We start from the raw sequence: 24,068 nt of genomic DNA, 5'->3' as shown, positions 1-24,068 counted from the left end.
CTGGGGCGGCTCCTCCAGGTCAGTCCTCACTGCTCACACACTAACTGATATTTAAAATATCCAATCAGATCACACATCTACCTGAAACCCCACCAATCAGGAAACAGCTGAGCGTTTGTTTCAGTTTCAGAAAACAGCAGAAACATCTGGAAACCATCTTCTACTGGTTTCTGTTGTTGCCATGACGACGACCTGCAGAGACCCCACAGACCGAAACACACACAGCTAAGACTCTCTGCTGCTGCTTTCACATGTTGAAGATGTGTATTCTGCCCTTTTGACTCATTATTATAAACACTGAGTCTATTTTAAACATATCTGACATTTAATTCACCAAAAGTTGTTTATATTTCTCTAAATCCATTTTTCCTTCCAGCCAGATTCCTCTCTGTCCTCCAGCAGACTGTTTCTGAAGATATTTACATCAAATCTGCATTATTAATGAGCTCCTGCTCTGATTGGCTGGAGGTGTGGCCCCCACCTTCACCCCCAGCCAATCAGAACAGGCCCTAATGAAAGCAGCAGCATGTTTACCTGCAGTAATGTCTGCAGACAGTATATAGCGTCTATGAAGCTGCTGCTGCTCAGCTGAGACTCAACAGGAAGTTTCAGGACGGTGAGATCGAGTCCAAGTTTCCTCACAAAGTCGAAGTCTGTTTTTCAAACGTTAGCTTAGCTTTAGCTCAGATATATTATGTTCCTTTAGCTGAGGAACAGAAAGAAACCATGTTTTAAAACTTCATCACAGACTGAAGATGAAACAGTAGAAAATCCTGCAGCTGAGTGTCGTTCAGCAGACAAACAACCAGTCGCTGATAACGGAGAGAAGATCATCTCCAGAAAGGGTTAGGGTTAGTTCCTGATGTAAACGTCCGTCCTCTGGAAGGCTGGAAAGACTTTTTATCTGCTGAGCAACCAGCAACACTTCCAGTGTGCCGCTTCGCTCGTCATCCGGCTGTGATGCAAACTGCGACTACAATCTTTTAAATCATCATTTCATTAAGTTTGGGCAGAACCGCTTGCACACTAATCCAACTAAAACCTCTCATGTAGCCTCTTGCTACCTGCAACTTGTTTAAACTCAGCCTCTCACAGGGAGAGGTTTTGAAAGAATTGTTCTCTTTGGACCCTAAAAGCCTGCTGGCTCAGATGGGTTCACTCCATTCTTTTTAAAAAATAGCAGCTCCAATCATTGCGGCACGATTAACAGACATCTTTAACTTTACTTCAAAAGCTTGACATAATTTATCATTTTGCTATTCAGTTTACTAGGAATGCTTGAATGGCCCTCTCTGCATACTGGTCTTAACATACACTGGTTCACGCTTATTCATAAAACTCTTCTTGAATACTCACCTATTTAAATCAGTTATTGCAGACAATATTTGTGGCCAAGTACTATACACAGACTTCCTGTTACATCAGAGTAACACATCCTCTGGCCTGTTGTCATTCCAGTCTGCTGCTGCTAATGATTGGAATTTGTTACAATAAATGCTAAAACTGGATCAGTTTATCTCAGTCTCTGCTTTTAAGGGCCTACTTATAGATATTTTTAATGATATTTGTAAATGTTTTACTTCTATTTGATTAATACTTGTATATGTTTTACTTGTAATTGTTTACTTCTGTTTGATTAGTTGTTCTTCTTTTCTTGTTGTTGTTGTTGTTGTTGTTGTTGTTGTTGTTGTTGTTGTTGTTGTTGTTGTTGTTGTCCGCCACCTTCCTTCCCTTTTTCAAGTGTCTTCTGCCACTTGCAGGTGGTCACTGTATATAAGAAACTGTTCTTAATGTCCTTCCTGGTAAAATAAAGGTAAAATAAAAATAAAATTAAAAAGTTATGTAAACACTCAGCATAGTGTTGGGGGGCGGCGGCGGCGGTGGCGGCGGCGGCGGCGGCGGGCTCATGATGAAGCTTCCTGCTGATCTGATTGGACTTTCTGGTGTGACGTAGTAACGAGTAGTAACCGCCTCAACGCCGCTCGCTCTGCAGCCGCCAGTTTCAACGTTTCAAACAACTTATAAAGAGCGAAGAGACAGAAGGTCGTAATTTTACAGCACAGGAGGCCCCGACATCACCCTGATCATCCCACACATCAGTTCACTGTTTTACACCACAACAGCACTTTAAATATTAGTGAATCACTCAGATAAAACTTTTTATTTATTTTTCGTTTTCTAACATTCAGCTTGAAAATGGCACTGAGGTTTCACTCTCAAAAAACAACAGTACAGCAGACATCAATAAATCTGGACTTTATAGAAAATTATTGTTTTCCAGCGTTTTCTAAATATTTTTCCTTCAAGGTTCAGCTGCTGCCACAAAGAAAAGCAACAAAGACAAAAATAAAAGTGACAGATATTTCTTCATTACATGCAGCAGATCATGTAAACATCCAGCTCAAACTTCATTCTTCACTTTGTAAACACATGAAGATCTGCAGGTGATGAAACAGTCAAACCTGTTGAATCAAACTGAATCAGAAATCTGAAACTTTCCTCTCAGATATCTCAGAACAGCACAATAATTCCTTTTCCTGTCGGATTTTATTCTCTTGTTTATGAGTTTGTTGTTTTCAGATCGTCATGTGTTTATTTCTATCACTGATTACTGTAAATACTCTCTTAGTGCAAAGCAATCAAACTTCATCACAAATACGATGTTTGACATTTTCAGGGAAGTAAATTCTTTTTATGGCTTCATCTTCCAACATATGACTGTGCAGCCTGCAGGCAACCAGCAGGGCAAAATTACATATCAGCCTGCAGGCAACCAGCAGGGCAAAAATACATATCAGCCTGCAGGCAACCAGCAGGGCAGAAATACATATCAGCCTGCAGGCAACCAGCAGGGCAGATATACATACCATCATATTTACATGTATTCAAAGATATTCAGATGTTCTAATAGAATGCAGTTATTTGTTGATTTTTTTGTGAAGGCTGTGAAGGCAACAGGAAGTCAGAAACAACATCTGACAGAATAACAGGGAACACATGGTTTCTTTGGTTTCAAAAATTAAGAGCTTCTTCAGGTATATATGGTCATTGTGTATATTAAAGTATCTTTATTGAGCAGAAGACAGTGTGTGTGGGTCCTTTCCTCCTTTCGATACATGGCTACTTCACCAACGTACTTGTCACAAAGACTACAGAGGTGTGCGAGAAGAGCTCCAAAGGGAATCAAACCCACAACCCTGTAGTGCGCTGCTCAGTCAGCTCCTCAGCTGATTGGACGGATTCACCTGAGCAGGTGTTTGTTGCAGTGCGCTGCTCAGTCAGCTCCTCAGCTGATTGGACGGATTCACCTGAGCAGCTGTTTGTGCACCTAAATTAATAAAACATGATCTGAATTTGATCCCCAACCTCAAAAAGTAGCAGCTCCAAGAAGTAAAGCAGCTCTAAACTGGGTAAATAAAAGCTGTTTGTCTAAATAAAAATCCATCTGATATTAAGATCTCTCTAGAACAGCTGATGAAGAGTTACTGATGATGAATGAATCCATGTTTTTAATCTGCTTGTTCACATTTTGCTGTTAGCTACTTTGGCTGTAACCATGGAAACAGTCTACTCTGTAACCATGGATACAAACAAGACCGTAACCACGGACACAGATCAGCTGGATGAGAATGAAAACAGAGTGTGAATGTGATGATCAAGAGCAAAGATCTGTAGTTTTAGGAAGCAACTTTCTCTGATTAATGACCAGATTTATTGATCATATCGGATATATCTGAATAATAAATGATTACGGGTTTATATGTTTACTGTGTTTATATTTCTTGAAGGAAAAGTCCCACATTTACAGAAACCATCTGCTTTTACTGAGATCCCAGATAAACATCCTGGATGTGGACTCAGGGCTTGTTGGGCAGTTTCAGGAAGCGCTGTGACTTCTGCCTCGCCATGCGGTGCTGCTGCTGCGCCACCTGAGCATCTGATATGGCCGCCTGCAGCTTCTGTGAATAACCATGGTAACCAGGTGAGGGAGGAGCCACACACACAAAGGTAAAGGTAAACACACACACACACACACACACACACACACACACACACACACACAGTGACTACCTGAGCAGTGTTTGTGTCTCTGAGCTGGACACTCCGCACAGACTCCTGACCGTCTCTCTTAGGAAGCTTCAACTTCTGCTGTTCCTGAAACAAACAAGAACATTACGGTCAGAAGGACGTTACGGTCAGAAGGACGTTACGGTCAGAAGGACGTTACGGTTAGAAGGACGTTACGGTCAGAAGGACGTTACGGTCAGGAGGACGTTACGGTCAGAAGAACGTTACGGTCAGAAGGACGTTACGGTCAGAAGAACGTTACGGTCAGGAGGACGTTACGGTCAGAAGAACGTTACGGTCAGGAGGACGTTACGGTCAGGAGGACGTTACGGTCAGAAGAACGTTACGGTCAGGAGGACGTTACGGTCAGAAGGACGTTACGGTCAGAAGGACGTTACGGTCAGAAGAACGTTACGGTCAGAAGGACGTTACGGTCAGAAGGACGTTACGGTCAGAAGAACGTTACGGTCAGAAGGACGTTACGGTCAGGAGAACGTTACGGTCAGGAGGACGTTACGGTCAGGAGGACGTTACGGTCAGAAGGACGTTACGGTCAGAAGAACGTTACGGTCAGGAGGACGTTACGGTCAGAAGGACGTTACGGTCAGAAGAACGTTACGGTCAGAAGAACGTTACGGTCAGGAGGACGTTACGGTCAGGAGGACGTTACGGTCAGAAGAACGTTACGGTCAGAAGAACGTTACGGTCAGAAGGACGTTACGGTCAGAAGAACGTTACGGTCAGAAGAACGTTACGGTCAGAAGAGCGTTACGGTCAGAAGAACGTTACGGTCAGAAGGACGTTACGGTCAGAAGAACGTTACGGTCAGAAGAACGTTACGGTCAGGAGGACGTTACGGTCAGGAGAACGTTACGGTCAGGAGAACGTTACGGTCAGGAGGACGTTACGGTCAGGAGGACGTTACGGTCAGAAGAACGTTACGGTCAGGAGGACGTTACGGTCAGGAGGACGTTACGGTCAGGAGAACGTTACGGTCAGAAGAACGTTACGGTCAGAAGAACGTTACGGTCAGAAGAACGTTACGGTCAGAAGAACGTTACGGTCAGGAGGACGTTACGGTCAGGAGAACGTTACGGTCAGGAGGACGTTACGGTCAGGAGGACGTTACGGTCAGGAGAACGTTACGGTCAGGAGGACGTTACGGTCAGGAGGACGTTACGGTCAGAAGAACGTTACGGTCAGAAGAACGTTACGGTCAGGAGGACGTTACGGTCAGGAGAACGTTACGGTCAGGAGGACGTTACGGTCAGAAGGACGTTACGGTCAGAAGAACGTTACGGTCAGGAGGACGTTACGGTCAGGAGGACGTTACGGTCAGGAGAACGTTACGGTCAGAAGAACGTTACGGTCAGAAGAACGTTACGGTCAGAAGGACGTTACGGTCAGAAGAACGTTACGGTCAGAAGGACGTTACGGTCAGAAGAACGTTACGGTCAGGAGGACGTTACGGTCAGAAGGACGTTACGGTCAGAAGAACGTTACGGTCAGAAGGACGTTACGGTCAGGAGGACGTTACGGTCAGAAGGACGTTACGGTCAGGAGGACGTTACGGTCAGAAGAACGTTACGGTCAGAAGGACGTTACGGTCAGAAGAACGTTACGGTCAGAAGGACGTTACGGTCAGAAGAACGTTACGGTCAGGAGAACGTTACGGTCAGGAGAACGTTACGGTCAGGAGGACGTTACGGTCAGGAGGACGTTACGGTCAGGAGGACGTTACGGTCAGGAGAACGTTACGGTCAGGAGGACGTTACGGTCAGGAGAACGTTACGGTCAGGAGGACGTTACGGTCAGGAGGACGTTACGGTCAGAAGAACGTTACGGTCAGGAGAACGTTACGGTCAGGAGAACGTTACGGTCAGGAGGACGTTACGGTCAGGAGGACGTTACGGTCAGGAGGACGTTACGGTCAGGAGAACGTTACGGTCAGAAGGACGTTACGGTCAGGAGGACGTTACGGTCAGGAGGACGTTACGGTCAGAAGGACGTTACGGTCAGAAGAACGTTACGGTCAGAAGAACGTTACGGTCAGGAGAACGTTACGGTCAGAAGGACGTTACGGTCAGAAGGACGTTACGGTCAGAAGGACGTTACGGTCAGAAGGACGTTACGGTCAGAAGAACGTTACGGTCAGGAGAACGTTACGGTCAGAAGGACGTTACGGTCAGAAGGACGTTACGGTCAGAAGAACGTTACGGTCAGAAGGACGTTACGGTCAGAAGAACGTTACGGTCAGAAGGACGTTACGGTCAGAAGGACGTTACGGTCAGAAGGACGTTACGGTCAGAAGAACGTTACGGTCAGGAGGACGTTACGGTCAGGAGGACGTTACGGTCAGGAGAACGTTACGGTCAGGAGGACGTTACGGTCAGGAGGACGTTACGGTCAGGAGGACGTTACGGTCAGAAGGACGTTACGGTCAGAAGAACGTTACGGTCAGAAGGACGTTACGGTCAGGAGGACGTTACGGTCAGAAGGACGTTACGGTCAGGAGGACGTTACGGTCAGAAGGACGTTACGGTCAGAAGAACGTTACGGTCAGAAGAACGTTACGGTCAGAAGAACGTTACGGTCAGGAGGACGTTACGGTCAGGAGGACGTTACGGTCAGAAGAACGTTACGGTCAGGAGGACGTTACGGTCAGGAGGACGTTACGGTCAGAAGAACGTTACGGTCAGGAGGACGTTACGGTCAGAAGGACGTTACGGTCAGAAGAACGTTACGGTCAGAAGGACGTTACGGTCAGGAGGACGTTACGGTCAGAAGGACGTTACGGTCAGGAGGACGTTACGGTCAGAAGGACGTTACGGTCAGAAGAACGTTACGGTCAGAAGGACGTTACGGTCAGAAGGACGTTACGGTCAGAAGAACGTTACGGTCAGAAGGACGTTACGGTCAGAAGAACGTTACGGTCAGGAGGACGTTACGGTCAGAAGGACGTTACGGTCAGAAGGACGTTACGGTCAGGAGGACGTTACGGTCAGAAGGACGTTACGGTCAGAAGAACGTTACGGTCAGAAGAACGTTACGGTCAGGAGGACGTTACGGTCAGGAGGACGTTACGGTCAGAAGGACGTTACGGTCAGAAGAACGTTACGGTCAGAAGAACGTTACGGTCAGGAGGACGTTACGGTCAGGAGGACGTTACGGTCAGAAGAACGTTACGGTCAGAAGAACGTTACGGTCAGAAGGACGTTACGGTCAGAAGGACGTTACGGTCAGAAGAACGTTACGGTCAGGAGGACGTTACGGTCAGGAGGACGTTACGGTCAGAAGAACGTTACGGTCAGAAGGACGTTACGGTCAGAAGAACGTTACGGTCAGGAGGACGTTACGGTCAGGAGGACGTTACGGTCAGAAGAACGTTACGGTCAGAAGGACGTTACGGTCAGGAGGACGTTACGGTCAGGAGGACGTTACGGTCAGAAGGACGTTACGGTCAGAAGAACGTTACGGTCAGAAGGACGTTACGGTCAGGAGGACGTTACGGTCAGAAGGACGTTACGGTCAGGAGGACGTTACGGTCAGAAGGACGTTACGGTCAGAAGAACGTTACGGTCAGAAGAACGTTACGGTCAGGAGGACGTTACGGTCAGGAGGACGTTACGGTCAGGAGGACGTTACGGTCAGAAGAACGTTACGGTCAGAAGGACGTTACGGTCAGGAGGACGTTACGGTCAGAAGGACGTTACGGTCAGGAGGACGTTACGGTCAGAAGGACGTTACGGTCAGGAGGACGTTACGGTCAGAAGGACGTTACGGTCAGAAGAACGTTACGGTCAGGAGAACGTTACGGTCAGAAGGACGTTACGGTCAGGAGAACGTTACGGTCAGGAGGACGTTACGGTCAGAAGAACGTTACGGTCAGAAGAACGTTACGGTCAGGAGAACGTTACGGTCAGGAGAACGTTACGGTCAGAAGGACGTTACGGTCAGAAGAACGTTACGGTCAGGAGGACGTTACGGTCAGAAGGACGTTACGGTCAGGAGAACGTTACGGTCAGGAGGACGTTACGGTCAGAAGGACGTTACGGTCAGAAGAACGTTACGGTCAGAAGGACGTTACGGTCAGAAGGACGTTACGGTCAGAAGGACGTTACGGTCAGAAGGACGTTACGGTCAGAAGGACGTTACGGTCAGAAGAACGTTACGGTCAGAAGGACGTTACGGTCAGAAGGACGTTACGGTCAGGAGGACGTTACGGTCAGAAGGACGTTACGGTCAGGAGAACGTTACGGTCAGGAGGACGTTACGGTCAGAAGAACGTTACGGTCAGAAGAACGTTACGGTCAGAAGGACGTTACGGTCAGAAGGACGTTACGGTCAGGAGGACGTTACGGTCAGAAGAACGTTACGGTCAGAAGAACGTTACGGTCAGAAGGACGTTACGGTCAGAAGGACGTTACGGTCAGAAGAACGTTACGGTCAGGAGGACGTTACGGTCAGGAGAACGTTACGGTCAGGAGGACGTTACGGTCAGAAGAACGTTACGGTCAGGAGGACGTTACGGTCAGGAGGACGTTACGGTCAGAAGAACGTTACGGTCAGGAGGACGTTACGGTCAGGAGAACGTTACGGTCAGGAGGACGTTACGGTCAGAAGAACGTTACGGTCAGAAGAACGTTACGGTCAGAAGGACGTTACGGTCAGAAGGACGTTACGGTCAGGAGGACGTTACGGTCAGAAGGACGTTACGGTCAGAAGGACGTTACGGTCAGAAGAACGTTACGGTCAGGAGAACGTTATGGTCAGGAGAACGTTGGAGCCATACCCTAAATCCAACAGGAAGTCAGCCATTTTGAATCTATTGTGCATTTTTTTTGCAAAGTGAAGCCTTTGACAGGTGTTGTACTTTAGCAAACTCCTCCTAGACATTTAATCCAAGTGACTTCAAATTTGGTTAATTACGTGTAAAGACCCCGGCGATGCTAAATTGCAAAGATTTTTATATTTCATGGAACGCCCTTTGTGTGGCGTGCCGGTGAATTTTGCCCAAATCATGTTTGGGGCATTACACAGGAAGTTGTCATAACTCAACTTCACGTTGTCCAAACTGCCCCACATTTCTCAAGTTTGATGAGAGTCCTGAACACGTCTACATGTCAATATTGAGTCATAGTCATAGCGCCTCCTACTGACAACAGGAAGTCAGCCTTATGTGACAAACATCATCAGATTTACTTGAAATTTAAATGGTGTGTCCAACACACGATACACATCAACATGACATGTAATTAGTGGGTGTTCTCTAGTGCCACATAGTGAACACAGGAAGTGATAGTTATCTCCTACACGCAATGTCCAATATTCATGAAAATGTAGATCCATGTCAGACGCGTTCTGGTTAATGTGTTCCTGTATCGTGTTGCTCTGCAGTGATAGCAGTTCGACTGCAGCCCAGCGAGGGCCTGATCGTCGCTGCTTGCAGCTTTAATTATTGGTATTATGCTTCTCTGTGTCTCTCTTTCTTTCTCTCTCAACCCAACCGGTCGAGGCAGATGGTGTCCACCTAGAGTCCGGTTCTGCTGGAGGTTTCTTCCCGTTAAAGGGGAGTTTTTCCTGCTGCTGATGGAGGAACGTTGGGTCTCTGTTCGGTCTTGACCTGCTCTATGTGAAAAGAGTCCTGAGATGACTTCTGTTGGGATTTAATGGCATATAAATAAATCAACTTGACGTTACAGTCAGAAGGATGTGAAGTGACGTAACCCACAGCTAAGCTAAAGACAGACAACAGCTACGTTGGGTTCGTCATTGTTGGTTTTCCATCGTATTGTTTTGTGGTGACGTCTAAACTCGTTCTTCTTGTTCTACTGATTTTCAGTGTTGTCGTGGTTTTTTGTTACCTTGCAGTAGATCTTCAGCTCAGTTCCCGTCACAGCCGGAGGATGGTAGAAGTTCTCAAACAAACACTCCCACTCTTTGTTGAAATGACCAACGAAGTCGATCTCCTTCACGCAAAAAACCCTCCTGCACAACCACAACAATGAATACAGATAAGATAATTAAATGTGAACTCTTGAACATTAGATCTCTGTCATCTGAAGCCGTATTAGTAAACGATCTAATCTCAGATCATCATATTGATTGATTGTCTTACTGAAACCTGGCTGTGTCATGAAGAACATGTCAGTCTAAATGAATCCAGTCCTCCCAGTCATATTAATACTCACATTCCTCCAGACACTGGCCGAGGAGGAGGAGTCACAGCCTCATTATCAACTCTAGACCTGAACTTCATTATAACTCATTAGAAAGTCTTGTTCTTAGTCTCTCAGCCAACCTGGAAAACTTTACAGCCAGTTCTATGTGTTATAGTGAACCGTCCTCCTGGTCCGTACTCTGAACTCTGATCTGAATTCTCAGAGTTTTTATCAAACTTAGTCCTTAGTACAGATAAAGTAATTATAGTAGGTGACTTTAATATTCATGTGGACGTTGATAATGACAGTCTCAGCACTGCATTTATCTCATTATTAGACTCAACTGGCTTCTCTCAGTGTGTAAATAATCCCACTCACTGTCTGAACCACACCCTCCACCTTGTTCTGATTTATGGCATCGAAATTGAACATTTAATAATTTTTCCACAAAATCCTATTTTATCAGATCATTACTTGATAACTTTTGAATTCCTATTACTGGATTACACACCATTAGACAAAAATGTCCTCACTAGATGTCTCTCTGATAGTGTTATAGATAAATTTAAGGAAGCAATTCCATCAGTACTGAATTCACTGCCATGTCTCAATACTACAGAGGACTCTTATGTTAACTTTAGTTCCTCCCAAACTGATTAGGGTTATAGATATAGGTTAGACCTATATCTAACCTTCCATTTCTCTCTAAGATCCTTGAGAAAGCAGTCTCTAATCAGTTATGTGACTTTCTACATAACAATAGTTTATTTGAGGATTTTCAGTCAGGATTTAGAGGCATCATAGCACAGAGACAGCACTGGTGAAAGTCACTAATGACCTCCTAACTGCATCGGACAAAGGATTTGTCTCTATACTTGTCCTGTTAGATCTTAGTGCTGCATTCAACACAATCGACCATCAAATCCTTTTGCAGAGACTGGAACATTTAATTGGCATTAAAGGAACTGCATTAAGCTGGTTTAAGTCCTATTTATCAGACCGATTTCAGTTTGTAGATGGTAATGATGAATCCTCCATGAAGGCAAAAGTTAGACACGGAGTTCCACAAGGTGGAAATGATGGAAATAATAATGAATAAGGATCCTCTGTGCCTGTCTGCAGGTGTCAGAAGGTGTTTACCTGTTGGTGATGATGATGTTAGTCTTTCTTTGTCCAGGAAACGGACAGTAATCTCTGAACACTTCACCGTCCAGCTGCCTTATCTCTGAGCGCTGGAAACACAAACACACACTTTCTTCATTAAGTTGAATATTTATCTATATTTATACCTCTTTACACTTTGATTATGATCAGCATCAGCTTTGGTATTCTAATGTTGACCAATAATAAAAACCATAAAAGTTGACTTTGATCCAGGTGGGTTTGGAGATGAAGACGCTGAGGTCAGGTACGGTTTACCTGTCTGACTGTCTTTTACTTCCTGACGTTTGTCGTCCTCTCCATCTCCTCCTGACCAACCTGCAGCGGCCTCTTACATGAAATCTGCACCTTTGACCTTCCTTTTTACTTTCTATCAAAGACACATCAGGCTGCAGGACTCAGGATGTGAAAGGTTCTCTCGGTACAAGACAACAAGACTACAATCAATCAGCACTGATTGATAATTAGATGGTAGCTAAATATTCTCAGTCTGACAGTCCAGTTTGTTGTCACGGTAACAGAAGGACATTTTTAAATTAATTTAATTATTATGTGCATATCAAATGAAAATAATTGATCTGAAACTGCAGCAGAGCTTCACTTTACTGCTGTCTGCATGAATGAACTCAACAACTGAACATGACGGATTACAGCGTCACATCAGACCTGCAGCCTATTGGTTAAAACTGACATCACCATAGAAACAGTTTGCAGCTCTACGAGTGGAAACATGCGAATAATAGTTTTATTAAACATCATGTTTAAACAGACACGTCACAGCTGACAAACACAAACACAACAGTGTCAGAGGTCAGAGGTCATGCTGATGCCTCATTTGCATAATATCACTTCAGAATGAATTACACAAAGTATGTCATCGCAAAGACAGAAATATGAAATATAATTAAGGTGGGCAATGAATCAAATGTGATGCTACGATCTTTTACAAAAATATTGCTAAGTTCTACGGGAGATAACACGTTCGTCACAAGATTATAGTAAAATCATTTTCACTGCATGTTTGGATTAATAAATTAAACTTTTATTTATAAATGGCTAAAAAACAAAAATGACTCAGCAATATTTCAGAGAACAAACGCAGAAACGTGAGTCTAGAAAAAAGTCCTAAACTGAGTAGAAATGTTGGAGGTATGAGAGACGGCATGCAGACAAACCTGAATCATCTGAGCACAATATGTATAGATAAATATAGAAATAGCTTTTTTACATGTTGACAGAGATGACATTATATTTGTCTGAGCCAGAATTTAGAGAGTTTATAGTCTTTAATAGCACTTAAATAATAAAGTTGTTGCTGTTTAATCCTCATCACGCTGCATGTGACACAAACACAAGAAGAAGAAAATAATTAGAAGTAGAAACAAGAGTGTGGATTATCAATTTTAAAAGAGATATTCCACAGAGACAAACCTAGATTATTAATAATATTCTAAAGAGACAACACATACATATATGTATAAACACAGTAATATTTGGTGGAATTTCACTTTTAGAAACAAAGTATTTTAGTTTTGTCTGGACGCCACATCAGCTGCTGCGACCGGATCAGTCCTGTCTGTTAGCTTATAGTGTCATAACTCACTGAGCTGTCAATCAATCAGTCAATCAGTCAATCAATCAATCAATCAATCAGTTTTCCAGTTGTTTGTCACTAAATATTTTCATACATTTATGTGTAAAACAGAACACCGTGTTGATGAAAAATGATGTTTCCACACAAAATTACAGTTTACAGATGTGTATTCTGCCTCATTATTATAAACACTGAGTCTATTTTATCCATCTTTGCTTCCAGCCAGATTCCTCTCTGTCCTCCAGCAGACTGTCATTATTATCATCATTATTATTATTATCATTATTATTATTATTATTATCATCATTATTATTATTATCATTATTATTATTATTATCATCATTATTATTATTATCATTATTATTATTATTATCATCATTATTATTATTATTGTTGTAGCTTTTAAATCTATTTTATTTTATTACATTTTCATCATTTTTATTTGCATTAGTCTCAAATAGTCGGTCGGCTTGTCAGTCACCTGTGAAGCACTTTCATCTGCACTCATGTATGAAAGGTGCTGTACTAATAAAGTTTGATTGATTGATTGATTGATTGATTGATCAGCTGTTTAGTAAAAACAAACCAGCACACAGCAGGAGAGTGAAGACGATCTGAGAGACGATCAGTAGATCTCAGTTTAGTTTAGTTTTGTCTGATCGTGGCGGCCGAGACGTTTCCCGCAGCAGCAGATGTGGCGTCGACGGTAAAACAAACAAACCTGGAAGAGCTCGAAACCCTGCGACTCCGTCCGGTCGTACGGCCGGATGATGCCGTCCTCTCTGACCAGTCGCACCGGCCGCAGTTTGGTCACTTCCTCTGTCGAATCAGCCGCTCTGACATCACAACACACACACACACACACACACACACAGCAGCTGTTACTGTGGGTCACTGACAGAATCACAGTGAAAATGTGAAATAATCACAGTAGAAGCAGCGTCTGAAGCTCGTTTCAGTGACACATGAAGAAGAAACGAGTTCACGTTCACACAGCACTTTGCTTCGTGCACACGATGCTGAGTCCGCTGGAATATCTCACCTGTCATGACCTCTACAGTGACGGCGTGAAACAGTAACATTAACAGGTTATCATGGACTGACTGACAGGTGTGACGGGTCACATGACTGATGGATCCTCATACAGAGGAGGATGGAGATCACTGAGGCAGCTGGGAGATGTTTGGGGACAGAAGCAGGTTGTCGAGGCAACGACAGATTAAATAAAATAAAATAAATGCATCATTAAATAAACCTCTTTAAATGTGTGAGAAGCTGATTCACAACATGAAATCATGTGAAACTGAATTATAGCTGTTGTTAATTTTATCAATATTATTGATAAAAATAAAATTCATTATTTTTATGATCAATATTATTAATATACAGGAAGTGTTCAGACTCCTTCACTTTTTCTGTTATGTTGCAGCTTTATGCTAAAATCCTTTAAATTCATTTTTCCCTCATCAGTTTACATTCAATACCTCATAACGACAAAACTGAACTATCACACTGACAGAAGTATTCAGACTCTCTGCTGTGACACCTGAAACTCAGCTCAGGTGGCTCCATTTCTCTGGATCATCAGGAGTTAATGGTCAGGGACTGGAGTTAATGGTCAGGGACTGGGGGACTGGTCAGGGACTGGAGTTAATGGTCAGGGATTGGGGGACTGGTCAGGGACGGGAGTTAATGGTCAGGGACTGGGGGACTGGTCAGGGATTGGGGGACTGGTCAGGGACTGGGGGACTGGTCAGGGACTGGGGGACTGGTCAGGGACGGGAGTTAATGGTCAGGGACTGGGGGACTGGTCAGGGATTGGGTGACTGGTCAGAGACCGGGGGACTGGTCAGGGACTGGGGACTGGTCAGGGATTGGGGGACTGGTCAGGGACTGGGGGACTGGTCAGGGTTGAGAGAAAGATGTCCTTAATGAAAACCTGGTCCAGAGCGTTCAGGACCTCAGACTGGGCTGAAGGTTCATCTTCCAACAGGACAGTGAGCCTCAGCACACAAGACAACACAGGAGTTGCTTAGGAACAACTCTGTAAACGTCCTTGTGTGGTCCAACCAGAGTCCTGACTAGAACCCAGTCCAACATCTCTGGAGAGACAAATCCAGGTGTGTAAAGCTTGTTGCATCAAACCCAAGAAGACTGGAGGCTGTAACCACTGCCGAAGCTGCTTCAAGTACTGAGTAAAGAGTCTGAACACTTCTGTTCATGTGATGTTTCAGTTTGCAAAAACATCTAAATTTCTGTCTTTACTTTGTCGTTATGAGGTGCTGAGTGTAGATGAGAGAAGAAAATGATTTAAATGGTTTCAGAATAAAGCTGCAACATAACAAACAGTGAAGGTCTGAATACTTCCTGAATGTTCTGTATTAATATTCATATTATTAAATGTTTAATCCAACTGAAGCACAGAAATGTTGCTTTAATGAAACTGTGAAGCAGAAGAATACAGCAAATATCTACAGTACTAAAGTGTACACGTATGTACAAATATGTACACATATGTTAAAGTACTTACATATATTTACAATGATTTACATGTACCTCTAAGTATTTATGTATTTCAAATTTACATATGCTTTAAAAAGTATTTCAGTGTATCTCCACATACTTACGTGTATTAAATAGTAAATACACATAAGTATAACTCTCATCACTGTCAAACTCAGTCTGGCAGCACCATGTGATCATTCAGTCAGCCAATCCCTGAGGAGAGACCAGGTGAGGTGTGAGGGGGCGGGACTTGACGCTGAAGAGGACGATCATGTGATTGAACTCGTTCCAGCAGGAGTTTGGACTGAGACTTTCTGCGTTACAGCGACGGCAGACGAGTCATAAACGTCACCGATCAACAGGTGAAACAGCAACATGCCGACAAAGGCAGAGAAGAAGAAGACTGCTGACGAGTCAACATGCACGTAAACACTGAAGGACGAAAACGTCTTCATCATGTCAGACGTTAGATACGTTTAGAAAGTCTGAAGGTGCTTCAGGATGTCAGTGAAGCTGTTTTAGTTTTATATAAGGGCCGATCAGCTCGTCAGTATTGTGCTGCTGACGAGGATGTGATCGACCTTTCTACCTGCAGGTCAGGTGACTCTCCTCAGGGGCGTGGCCAAAACGACTCACGATGCTGCAGCAAGCTAGGGGGCAGGGATTAGAGGGGCGGGGCTACTAGCAGTGTTAGAGTGACAGACGTGAGTGATGAGCATTAATCATGTGACCGATGACACAATGCAGCGACTTACCGTCTGTCTGCTGCAGGACGACATCAACATGCACAAATAAAACACCGCGCTCCTTCATCACGCGCTCAGCGCAGGAAACACGTGTCTCTGATGATAAAATTATCATCACATCCAAACACACAATGAGATGTGTGGATACCACAGAAGAAGAGTTAACTTTGACAGAGATGTGAGCAGCGATGAAGGAGCTTCAGCTTTAATGAGTTTAATGTCAAATACTCACACACCCAAAAGACAAGAAAAAGAAAAACACTCCAACAACACGAGACAGTAAAACAAAAGCAGAAAATGTGAAAATTAGTCAGCAGACAAAAGAAGAACAGAGGAGACAAACAGGAATCATTGAACTGAACATGTAACAGGAAGCAGCTACGATAAACAACAACATGGTGACGGTGTGTCGTGTGGACGCTACCTCTGGATACCCTGGAAGGTGCTGCTCGCCATGTCCACAATGCCGCCTGTCGGCCTGGCGACCACGCCCACCAGACCCTTCCCGATGCCTTTAAAGAATCCAGCCGCGCCCTCCTTCTTCGCACCTGCGACAGGTCAGACGTGCAACTCAACATCAACTAAGCCAATGAAAACACAGATACAACCTGCCGACTGGACAGATGGGGGGGGGGCACCTACCCTCCACAGGCTTGGTGACGATGCCTGTAACTCCCCCGACGACGCCCTGCAGAGACACAACGGTTACTGACGATCAGCTGATGTTCAGGTAGATACACTTCGACCAGTTAGTGCACTTCATTATAATTATTATCATTTCACTGCTTCAGCACGTTACGGATGATTTGAAGAGCTCGACTAAAAGCGTCGGAGGGAGTTTTCATCGGTGCATCGGAGATGATGTGGAAATTAACTGACTCATAACTGCAATTTAAAACGTCACAGCTCCGCTACACCGACTGTTTCTGTTCTCACTCTTAAGAAAACTGACATTATGGTACATTACATTTCATGATTATCTAGTTTTGCTTATTTTTGATGAGCAGCAGTTACTGAGGAACATTAAACAGGCACAATATAAGTGGCCGAGTGCAGGTTAACACATTTATACTTGACTGTTTCCTCAGACTACAATCATATCTACAAATACATCTAACGGCTCCAACCTCCAACATTTACAACATGTCAACGTTTTAAATGAAGAAGAATCCGTCTGGTTCGTTACCTTCAGCAGTCCTTTCCCTCCTTTAGCCAGACTCTCTCCGAAGTCTCTGGGCGTTCGGTTCATCTCCTCTCGTCTCTTCTGCTGGAACTCTTTGTCCATGGTGATCGCCGCCAGACCCTTTCCCACCGAGCCCGTGATCCTGGACACCACACCTGCAGCGCCGCCTGCAGGACACCAGCTGATCAATCATCTACAGACACCAGCTGATCGATCGTCTACAGACACCAGCTGATCGATCGTCTACAGACACCAGCTGATCGATCATCTACAGACACCAGCTGATCGATCATCTACAGACACCAGCTGATCAATCATCTACAGACACCAGCTGATCAATCGTCTACTGACACCAGCTGATCAATCGTCTAAAGACACCAGCTGATCGATCATCTACAGACACCAGCTGATCCATCGTCTACAGACACCAGCTGATCAATCGTCTACAGACACCAGCTGATCGATCGTCTACAGACACCAGCTGATCGATCGTCTGTAGATACAATAACTGAACTGACAAACATTAGAAGAGGATCAATAACTGTGATTGGTTTAGACTCAGCTGCAGGATTCAGATTTTCTTACCGACAGTGTGACTCAGCAGACTCCGGACCCCAATCACAAAACCTTCAGCAAACTCCTCCGGACCCTGAACCGCACCCTGAAACACAGAACCAGATCCACACCTGAACCAGGTCTGACTGAGCACACCTGAACCAGGTCTGACTGAGCACACCTGAACCAGGTCTGACACTATGACTTTCTCTCTTTATCGTCTTGAGGTTTGTTGGACTCCGACTGTATCAATGATTAATAAACGACTCATTAATATGAATGATTAATAATAATCAATAATAATTGCTGTACTGAGGTAGCAGTGAAAGTATTATTATTATTATGATGATATCATCAGTGTTACCTGGAAGGGTTCATAGAAGAAGGCCTCGACGCCCTCCGACAGACCTCGGATCAGTCCGAACGGGTTTCCCAAAACATCCAGACCCAGAACCAGAACGTACATCTGCTTCAGGAACTGCAGCCCCGAAGAGAAAGACAAGATTATTATTATCATTATTATCATTATTGTTATTATTATTATTATTACTATTATTATTATTATCATTATCATCGTTATTATTATTATTATTATATTGTTATTGTTATTATTATTATGATCATTATTATTATTATTATTATTATTATTGTTATTATTATCATTATTGGGGTTGGGGTTGGGGTTGCGGTTAGGGTTGGGGTTGGGGTTGGGGTTAGGGTTGGGGTTGGAGTTGGGGTTGGGGTTAGGGTTGGGGTTGGGGTTAGGGTTAGGGTTAGGGTTGGGGTTGGGGTTAGGGTTAGGGTTGCGGTTAGGGTTGCGGTTGGGGTTGGGGTTAGGGTTGGGGTTAGGGTTGGGGTTAGGGTTGGGGTTGGGGTTGCGGTTGGGGTTAGGGTTGGGGTTGGGGTTGCGGTTAGGGTTTGGATTGAGGTTAGGGTTGGGGTTAAGGTTAGGGTTGGGGTTGGGGTTGCGGTTAGGGTTTGGATTGAGTTTAGGGTTGGGGTTGGGGTTAGGGTTGGGGTTGGGGTTAGGGTTCGGTTTCTGGTTGGGGTTGGGGTTAGGGTTGGGGTTGAGGTTAGGGTTGGGGTTGGGGTTTGGATTGAGGTTAGGGTTGGGGTTAAGGTTAGGGTTGGGGTTGGGGTTAGGGTTGGGGTTGGGGTTGGGGTTAGGGTTAGGGTTGGGGTTGAGGTTAGGGTTGAGGTTAGGGTTGGGGTTAGGGTTGGGTTTTGGGTTGGGGTTGGGGTTAGGGTTGCGGTTAGGGTTGCGGTTGGGGTTGGGGTTAGGGTTGGGGTTAGGGTTGGGGTTAGGGTTGGGGTTGGGGTTGCGGTTGGGGTTGGGGTTGGGGTTGCGGTTAGGGTTTGGATTGAGTTTAGGGTTGGGGTTGGGGTTAGGGTTGGGGTTGGGGTTAGGGTTCGGTTTCTGGTTGGGGTTGGGGTTAGGGTTGGGGTTGAGGTTAGGGTTGAGGTTAGGGTTGGGGTTAGGGTTGGGTTTTGGGTTGGGGTTGGGGTTAGGGTTGCGGTTAGGGTTGCGGTTGGGGTTGGGGTTAGGGTTGGGGTTAGGGTTGGGGTTGGGGTTGCGGTTGGGGTTGGGGTTGGGGTTGGGGTTGCGGTTAGGGTTTGGATTGAGGTTAGGGTTGGGGTTAAGGTTAGGGTTGGGGTTGGGGTTGCGGTTAGGGTTTGGATTGAGGTTAGGGTTGGGGTTGGGGTTAGGGTTGGGGTTGGGGTTAGGGTTCGGTTTCTGGTTGGGGTTGGGGTTAGGGTTGGGGTTGAGGTTAGGGTTGGGGTTGGGGTTTGGATTGAGGTTAGGGTTGTGGTTAAGGTTAGGGTTGGGGTTGGGGTTAGGGTTGGGGTTGGGGTTGGGGTTAGGGTTAAGGTTGGGGTTGAGGTTAGGGTTGAGGTTAGGGTTGGGGTTAGGGTTGGGTTTTGGGTTGGGTTTTGGGTTGGGGTTGGGGTTGCGGTTAGGGTTGTGGTTGGAGTTGGGGTTAGGGTTGGGGTTTGGGTTGAGGTTAGGGTTGGGGTTAGGGTTGGGGTTAGGGTTGGGGTTAGGGTTGGGGTTGGGGTTAGGGTTGCGGTTAGGGTTGCGGTTGGGGTTGGGGTTAGGGTTGGGGTTAGGGTTGGGGTTAGGGTTGGGGTTGGGGTTGCGGTTGGGGTTAGGGTTGGGGTTGGGGTTGCGGTTAGGGTTTGGATTGAGGTTAGGGTTGGGGTTAAGGTTAGGGTTGGGGTTGGGGTTAGGGTTGGGGTTGGGGTTGGGGTTAGGGTTAGGGTTGGGGTTGGGGTTAGGGTTGAGGTTAGGTTTGGGGTTAGGGTTGGGTTTTGGGTTGGGGTTGGGGTTGCGGTTAGGGTTGTGGTTGGGGTTGGGATTAGGGTTGGGGTTAGGGTTGGGGTTTGGGTTGAGGTTAGGGTTGGGGTTAGGGTTGGGGTTGGGGTTGCGGTTAGGGTTGCGGTTAGGGTTGGGGTTGGGGTTAGGGTTGGGGTTGCGGTTAGGGTTGCGGTTGGGGTTGGGATTAGGGTTGGGGTTAGGGTTGGGGTTTGGGTTGAGGTTAGGGTTGAGGTTAGGGTTGGGGTTGGGGTTGGGGTTAGGGTTGGGGTTAGGGTTGCGGTTGGGGTTGGGATTAGGGTTGGGGTTAGGGTTGGGGTTTGGGTTGAGGTTAGGGTTGGGGTTGCGGTTAGGGTTGCGGTTGGGGTTAGGGTTGGGGTTGGGGTTGAGGTTAGGGTTGAGGTTAGGGTTAGGGTTGGGGTTAGGGTTGGGGTTGCGGTTAGGGTTGCGGTTGGGGTTGGGATTAGGGTTGGGGTTTGGGTTGAGGTTAGGGTTAGGGTTAGGGTTGGGGTTGGGGTTGCGGTTAGGGTTGCGGTTGGGGTTGGGGTTGGGGTTGGGGTTAGGGTTGGGGTTGCGGTTAGGGTTGCGGTTGGGGTTGGGATTAGGGTTGGGGTTAGGGTTGGGGTTAGGGTTGGGGTTGGGGTTGGGGTTAGGGTTAAGGTTGGGGTTGAGGTTAGGGTTGAGGTTAGGGTTGGGGTTAGGGTTGGGTTTTGGGTTGGGTTTTGGGTTGGGGTTGGGGTTGCGGTTAGGGTTGTGGTTGGAGTTGGGGTTAGGGTTGGGGTTTGGGTTGAGGTTAGGGTTGGGGTTAGGGTTGGGGTTAGGGTTGGGGTTAGGGTTGGGGTTGGGGTTAGGGTTGCGGTTAGGGTTGCGGTTGGGGTTGGGGTTAGGGTTGGGGTTAGGGTTGGGGTTAGGGTTGGGGTTGGGGTTGCGGTTGGGGTTAGGGTTGGGGTTGGGGTTGCGGTTAGGGTTTGGATTGAGGTTAGGGTTGGGGTTAAGGTTAGGGTTGGGGTTGGGGTTAGGGTTGGGGTTGGGGTTGGGGTTAGGGTTAGGGTTGGGGTTGGGGTTAGGGTTGAGGTTAGGTTTGGGGTTAGGGTTGGGTTTTGGGTTGGGGTTGGGGTTGCGGTTAGGGTTGTGGTTGGGGTTGGGATTAGGGTTGGGGTTAGGGTTGGGGTTTGGGTTGAGGTTAGGGTTGGGGTTAGGGTTGGGGTTGGGGTTGCGGTTAGGGTTGCGGTTAGGGTTGGGGTTGGGGTTAGGGTTGGGGTTGCGGTTAGGGTTGCGGTTGGGGTTGGGATTAGGGTTGGGGTTAGGGTTGGGGTTTGGGTTGAGGTTAGGGTTGAGCTTAGGGTTGGGGTTGGGGTTGGGGTTAGGGTTGGGGTTAGGGTTGCGGTTCGGGTTGGGATTAGGGTTGGGGTTAGGGTTGGGGTTTGGGTTGAGGTTAGGGTTGGGGTTGCGGTTAGGGTTGCGGTTGGGGTTAGGGTTGGGGTTGGGGTTGAGGTTAGGGTTGAGGTTAGGGTTAGGGTTGGGGTTAGGGTTGGGGTTGCGGTTAGGGTTGCGGTTGGGGTTGGGATTAGGGTTGGGGTTTGGGTTGAGGTTAGGGTTAGGGTTAGGGTTGGGGTTGGGGTTGCGGTTAGGGTTGCGGTTAGGGTTGCGGTTGGGGTTGGGGTTGGGGTTGGGGTTAGGGTTGGGGTTGCGGTTAGGGTTGCGGTTGGGGTTGGGATTAGGGTTGGGGTTAGGGTTTGGGTTGAGGTTAGGGTTGGGGTTGGGGTTAGGGTTGAGGTTGGGGTTGGGGTTGGGGTTAGGGTTGGGGTTGGGGTTAGGGTTGGGTTTCTGGTTGGGGTTGGGGTTAGGGTTGGGGTTTGGGTTGAGGTTAGGGTTGGGGTTGCGGTTAGGGTTGCGGTTGGGGTTAGGGTTGGGGTTGGGGTTGAGGTTAGGGTTGAGGTTAGGGTTAGGGTTGGGGTTAGGGTTGGGGTTGCGGTTAGGGTTGCGGTTGGGGTTGGGATTAGGGTTGGGGTTTGGGTTGAGGTTAGGGTTGGGGTTAGGGTTGAGGTTAGGGTTGGGGTTGGGGTTGAGGTTAGGGTTGGGGTTAGGGTTAGGGTTGAGGTTAGGGTTGGGGTTGGGGTTGGGGTTAGGGTTGGGGTTGCGGTTAGGGTTGCGGTTGGGGTTGGGGTTGGGGTTGGGGTTAGGGTTGGGGTTGCGGTTAGGGTTGCGGTTGGGGTTGGGATTAGGGTTGGGGTTAGGGTTGGGGTTTGGGTTGAGGTTAGGGTTGGGGTTGGGGTTGGGGTTAGGGTTGGGGTTGGGGTTAGGGTTGGGGTTAGGGTTGGGTTTCTGGTTGGGGTTGGGATTAGGGTTGGGGTTTGGGTTGAGGTTAGGGTTGGGGTTGCGGTTAGGGTTGCGGTTGGGGTTAGGGTTGGGGTTGGGGTTGAGGTTAGGGTTGAGGTTAGGGTTAGGGTTGGGGTTAGGGTTGGGGTTGCGGTTAGGGTTGCGGTTGGGGTTGGGATTAGGGTTGGGGTTTGGGTTGAGGTTAGGGTTGGGGTTAGGGTTGAGGTTAGGGTTGGGGTTGGGGTTGAGGTTAGGGTTGGGGTTAGGGTTAGGGTTGAGGTTAGGGTTGGGGTTAGGGTTAGGGTTGAGGTTAGGGTTGGGGTTGGGGTTGAGGTTAGGGTTGAGGTTAGGGTTAGGGTTGAGGTTAGGGTTGGGGTTAGGGTTAGGGTTGAGGTTAGGGTTGGGGTTGGGGTTGAGGTTAGGGTTGAGGTTAGGGTTGGGGTTGGGGTTGAGGTTGGGGTTGGGGTTAGGGTTAGGGTTGAGGTTAGGGTTGGGGTTGGGGTTGAGGTTAGGGTTGAGGTTAGGGTTGGGGTTGGGGTTGAGGTTAGAGTTGGGGTTAGGGTTGGGTTTTGGGTTGGGGTTGGGGTTAGGGTTGGGGTTAGGGTTGGGGTTCTGGTTGGGGTTAGGGTTGGGGTTAGGGTTAAGGTTGGGGTTGGGGTTAGGGTTGGGGTTAGGGTTAGGGTTGGGGTTGGGGTTCTGGTTCTGGTGTTGCCAGCGGGCTCCATAATGCCCCCGAACGCAGCGCCGTGTTGGAACAAAGTTTCTTTGATGTTCATGAAATCCTGAGGTGTCTTTGAGAAGGAAACATACATGACGAGTCTGTAACGTCACCTGTTCGCTGTAGTGGCGCAGCACCGCCCACATCAGCGTCTCCCTGCGGTAAAACTGGTACTTCACCTCGAAGAAGGCCAGTCTGAGAGATAGAGAGCTCAGGATCACACACCACCCAGGAACCAATCACATCAGAGCTATGACATCACACACTCAGGAACCAATCACATGTTTAGCTGAAAGATGACCAGATGTTAACCCTAACTACCCAGAATGCACCTTTCTAAACTGTTAGTGACTCACTTGAAGATGAGGTCATCAACATCCGTCAGCGTCGCTCCGAGACTTTTCAGTAGCAGATTCAGAGACTGAACCGACGCCGTCTCCTCATCCGAGTCACCGCTGGAGCCCAGAGACAGGCTGAGGTGCAGCTGACGCATTAAATATAATCAATATATTAAATATAATCAATATAATCAATATATTAAATATATTAAATATAATCAATATATTAAGTATATAAGAGCAGAGACAGGCTGAGGTGCAGCTGAAATATATAACATATTAAATAGTCGCAGTATTTTCTCATTATACCACAGCTGTCAACCAATCAGAGACTGTTTTACAAACGTGTGTATACATGTTTATATATGTTTATATGTGTTTATATATGTGTATATGTGTATATAGA

The 24,068-nt window shown here is 46.7% G+C and overlaps 1 protein-coding gene across 5 annotated transcripts in view; it reads right to left on the bottom strand.

Annotated features, from left to right (window-relative positions):
- Nucleotides 1-2,144: 2,144 nt before the first annotated feature.
- Nucleotides 2,145-24,068, bottom strand: part of vps13c (vacuolar protein sorting 13 homolog C) — a 106,573-nt gene continuing 84,649 nt past the window's right edge. For 3 of the 5 annotated variants that reach the window (XM_067577652.1, XM_067598011.1, XM_067605165.1), the window contains 12 exons: nt 23,681-23,808; nt 23,438-23,519; nt 18,338-18,451; nt 18,004-18,079; nt 17,422-17,585; nt 16,878-16,923; nt 16,660-16,783; nt 13,706-13,820; nt 11,370-11,461; nt 9,933-10,056; nt 4,072-4,155; nt 2,145-3,959 (listed from right to left, as the gene is read on the bottom strand). In XM_067577652.1, the coding sequence (XP_067433753.1) occupies nt 3,858-3,959; nt 4,072-4,155; nt 9,933-10,056; nt 11,370-11,461; nt 13,706-13,820; nt 16,660-16,783; nt 16,878-16,923; nt 17,422-17,585; nt 18,004-18,079; nt 18,338-18,451; nt 23,438-23,519; nt 23,681-23,808 (1,251 nt within the window). In that variant the 3' untranslated portion in view covers nt 2,145-3,857. Of the gene's footprint in view, nt 3,960-4,071; nt 4,156-9,932; nt 10,057-11,369; nt 11,462-11,648; nt 11,761-12,410; nt 12,725-13,705; nt 13,821-16,659; nt 16,784-16,877; nt 16,924-17,421; nt 17,586-18,003; nt 18,080-18,337; nt 18,452-23,437; nt 23,520-23,680; nt 23,809-24,068 lie in introns of those variants that run through there. The other 2 variants (XR_010931699.1, XM_067570128.1) reach the window with 2 other exon arrangements.

Source organism: Thunnus thynnus, chromosome 1 (assembly GCF_963924715.1).
Source record: "Thunnus thynnus chromosome 1, fThuThy2.1, whole genome shotgun sequence".
In the NCBI taxonomy this organism is placed as follows: Eukaryota; Metazoa; Chordata; class Actinopteri; order Scombriformes; family Scombridae; genus Thunnus; species Thunnus thynnus.
The sequence above is the reverse complement of the archived record's forward strand: the minus strand, read 5'-3'. Positions and strand labels throughout refer to the sequence as shown.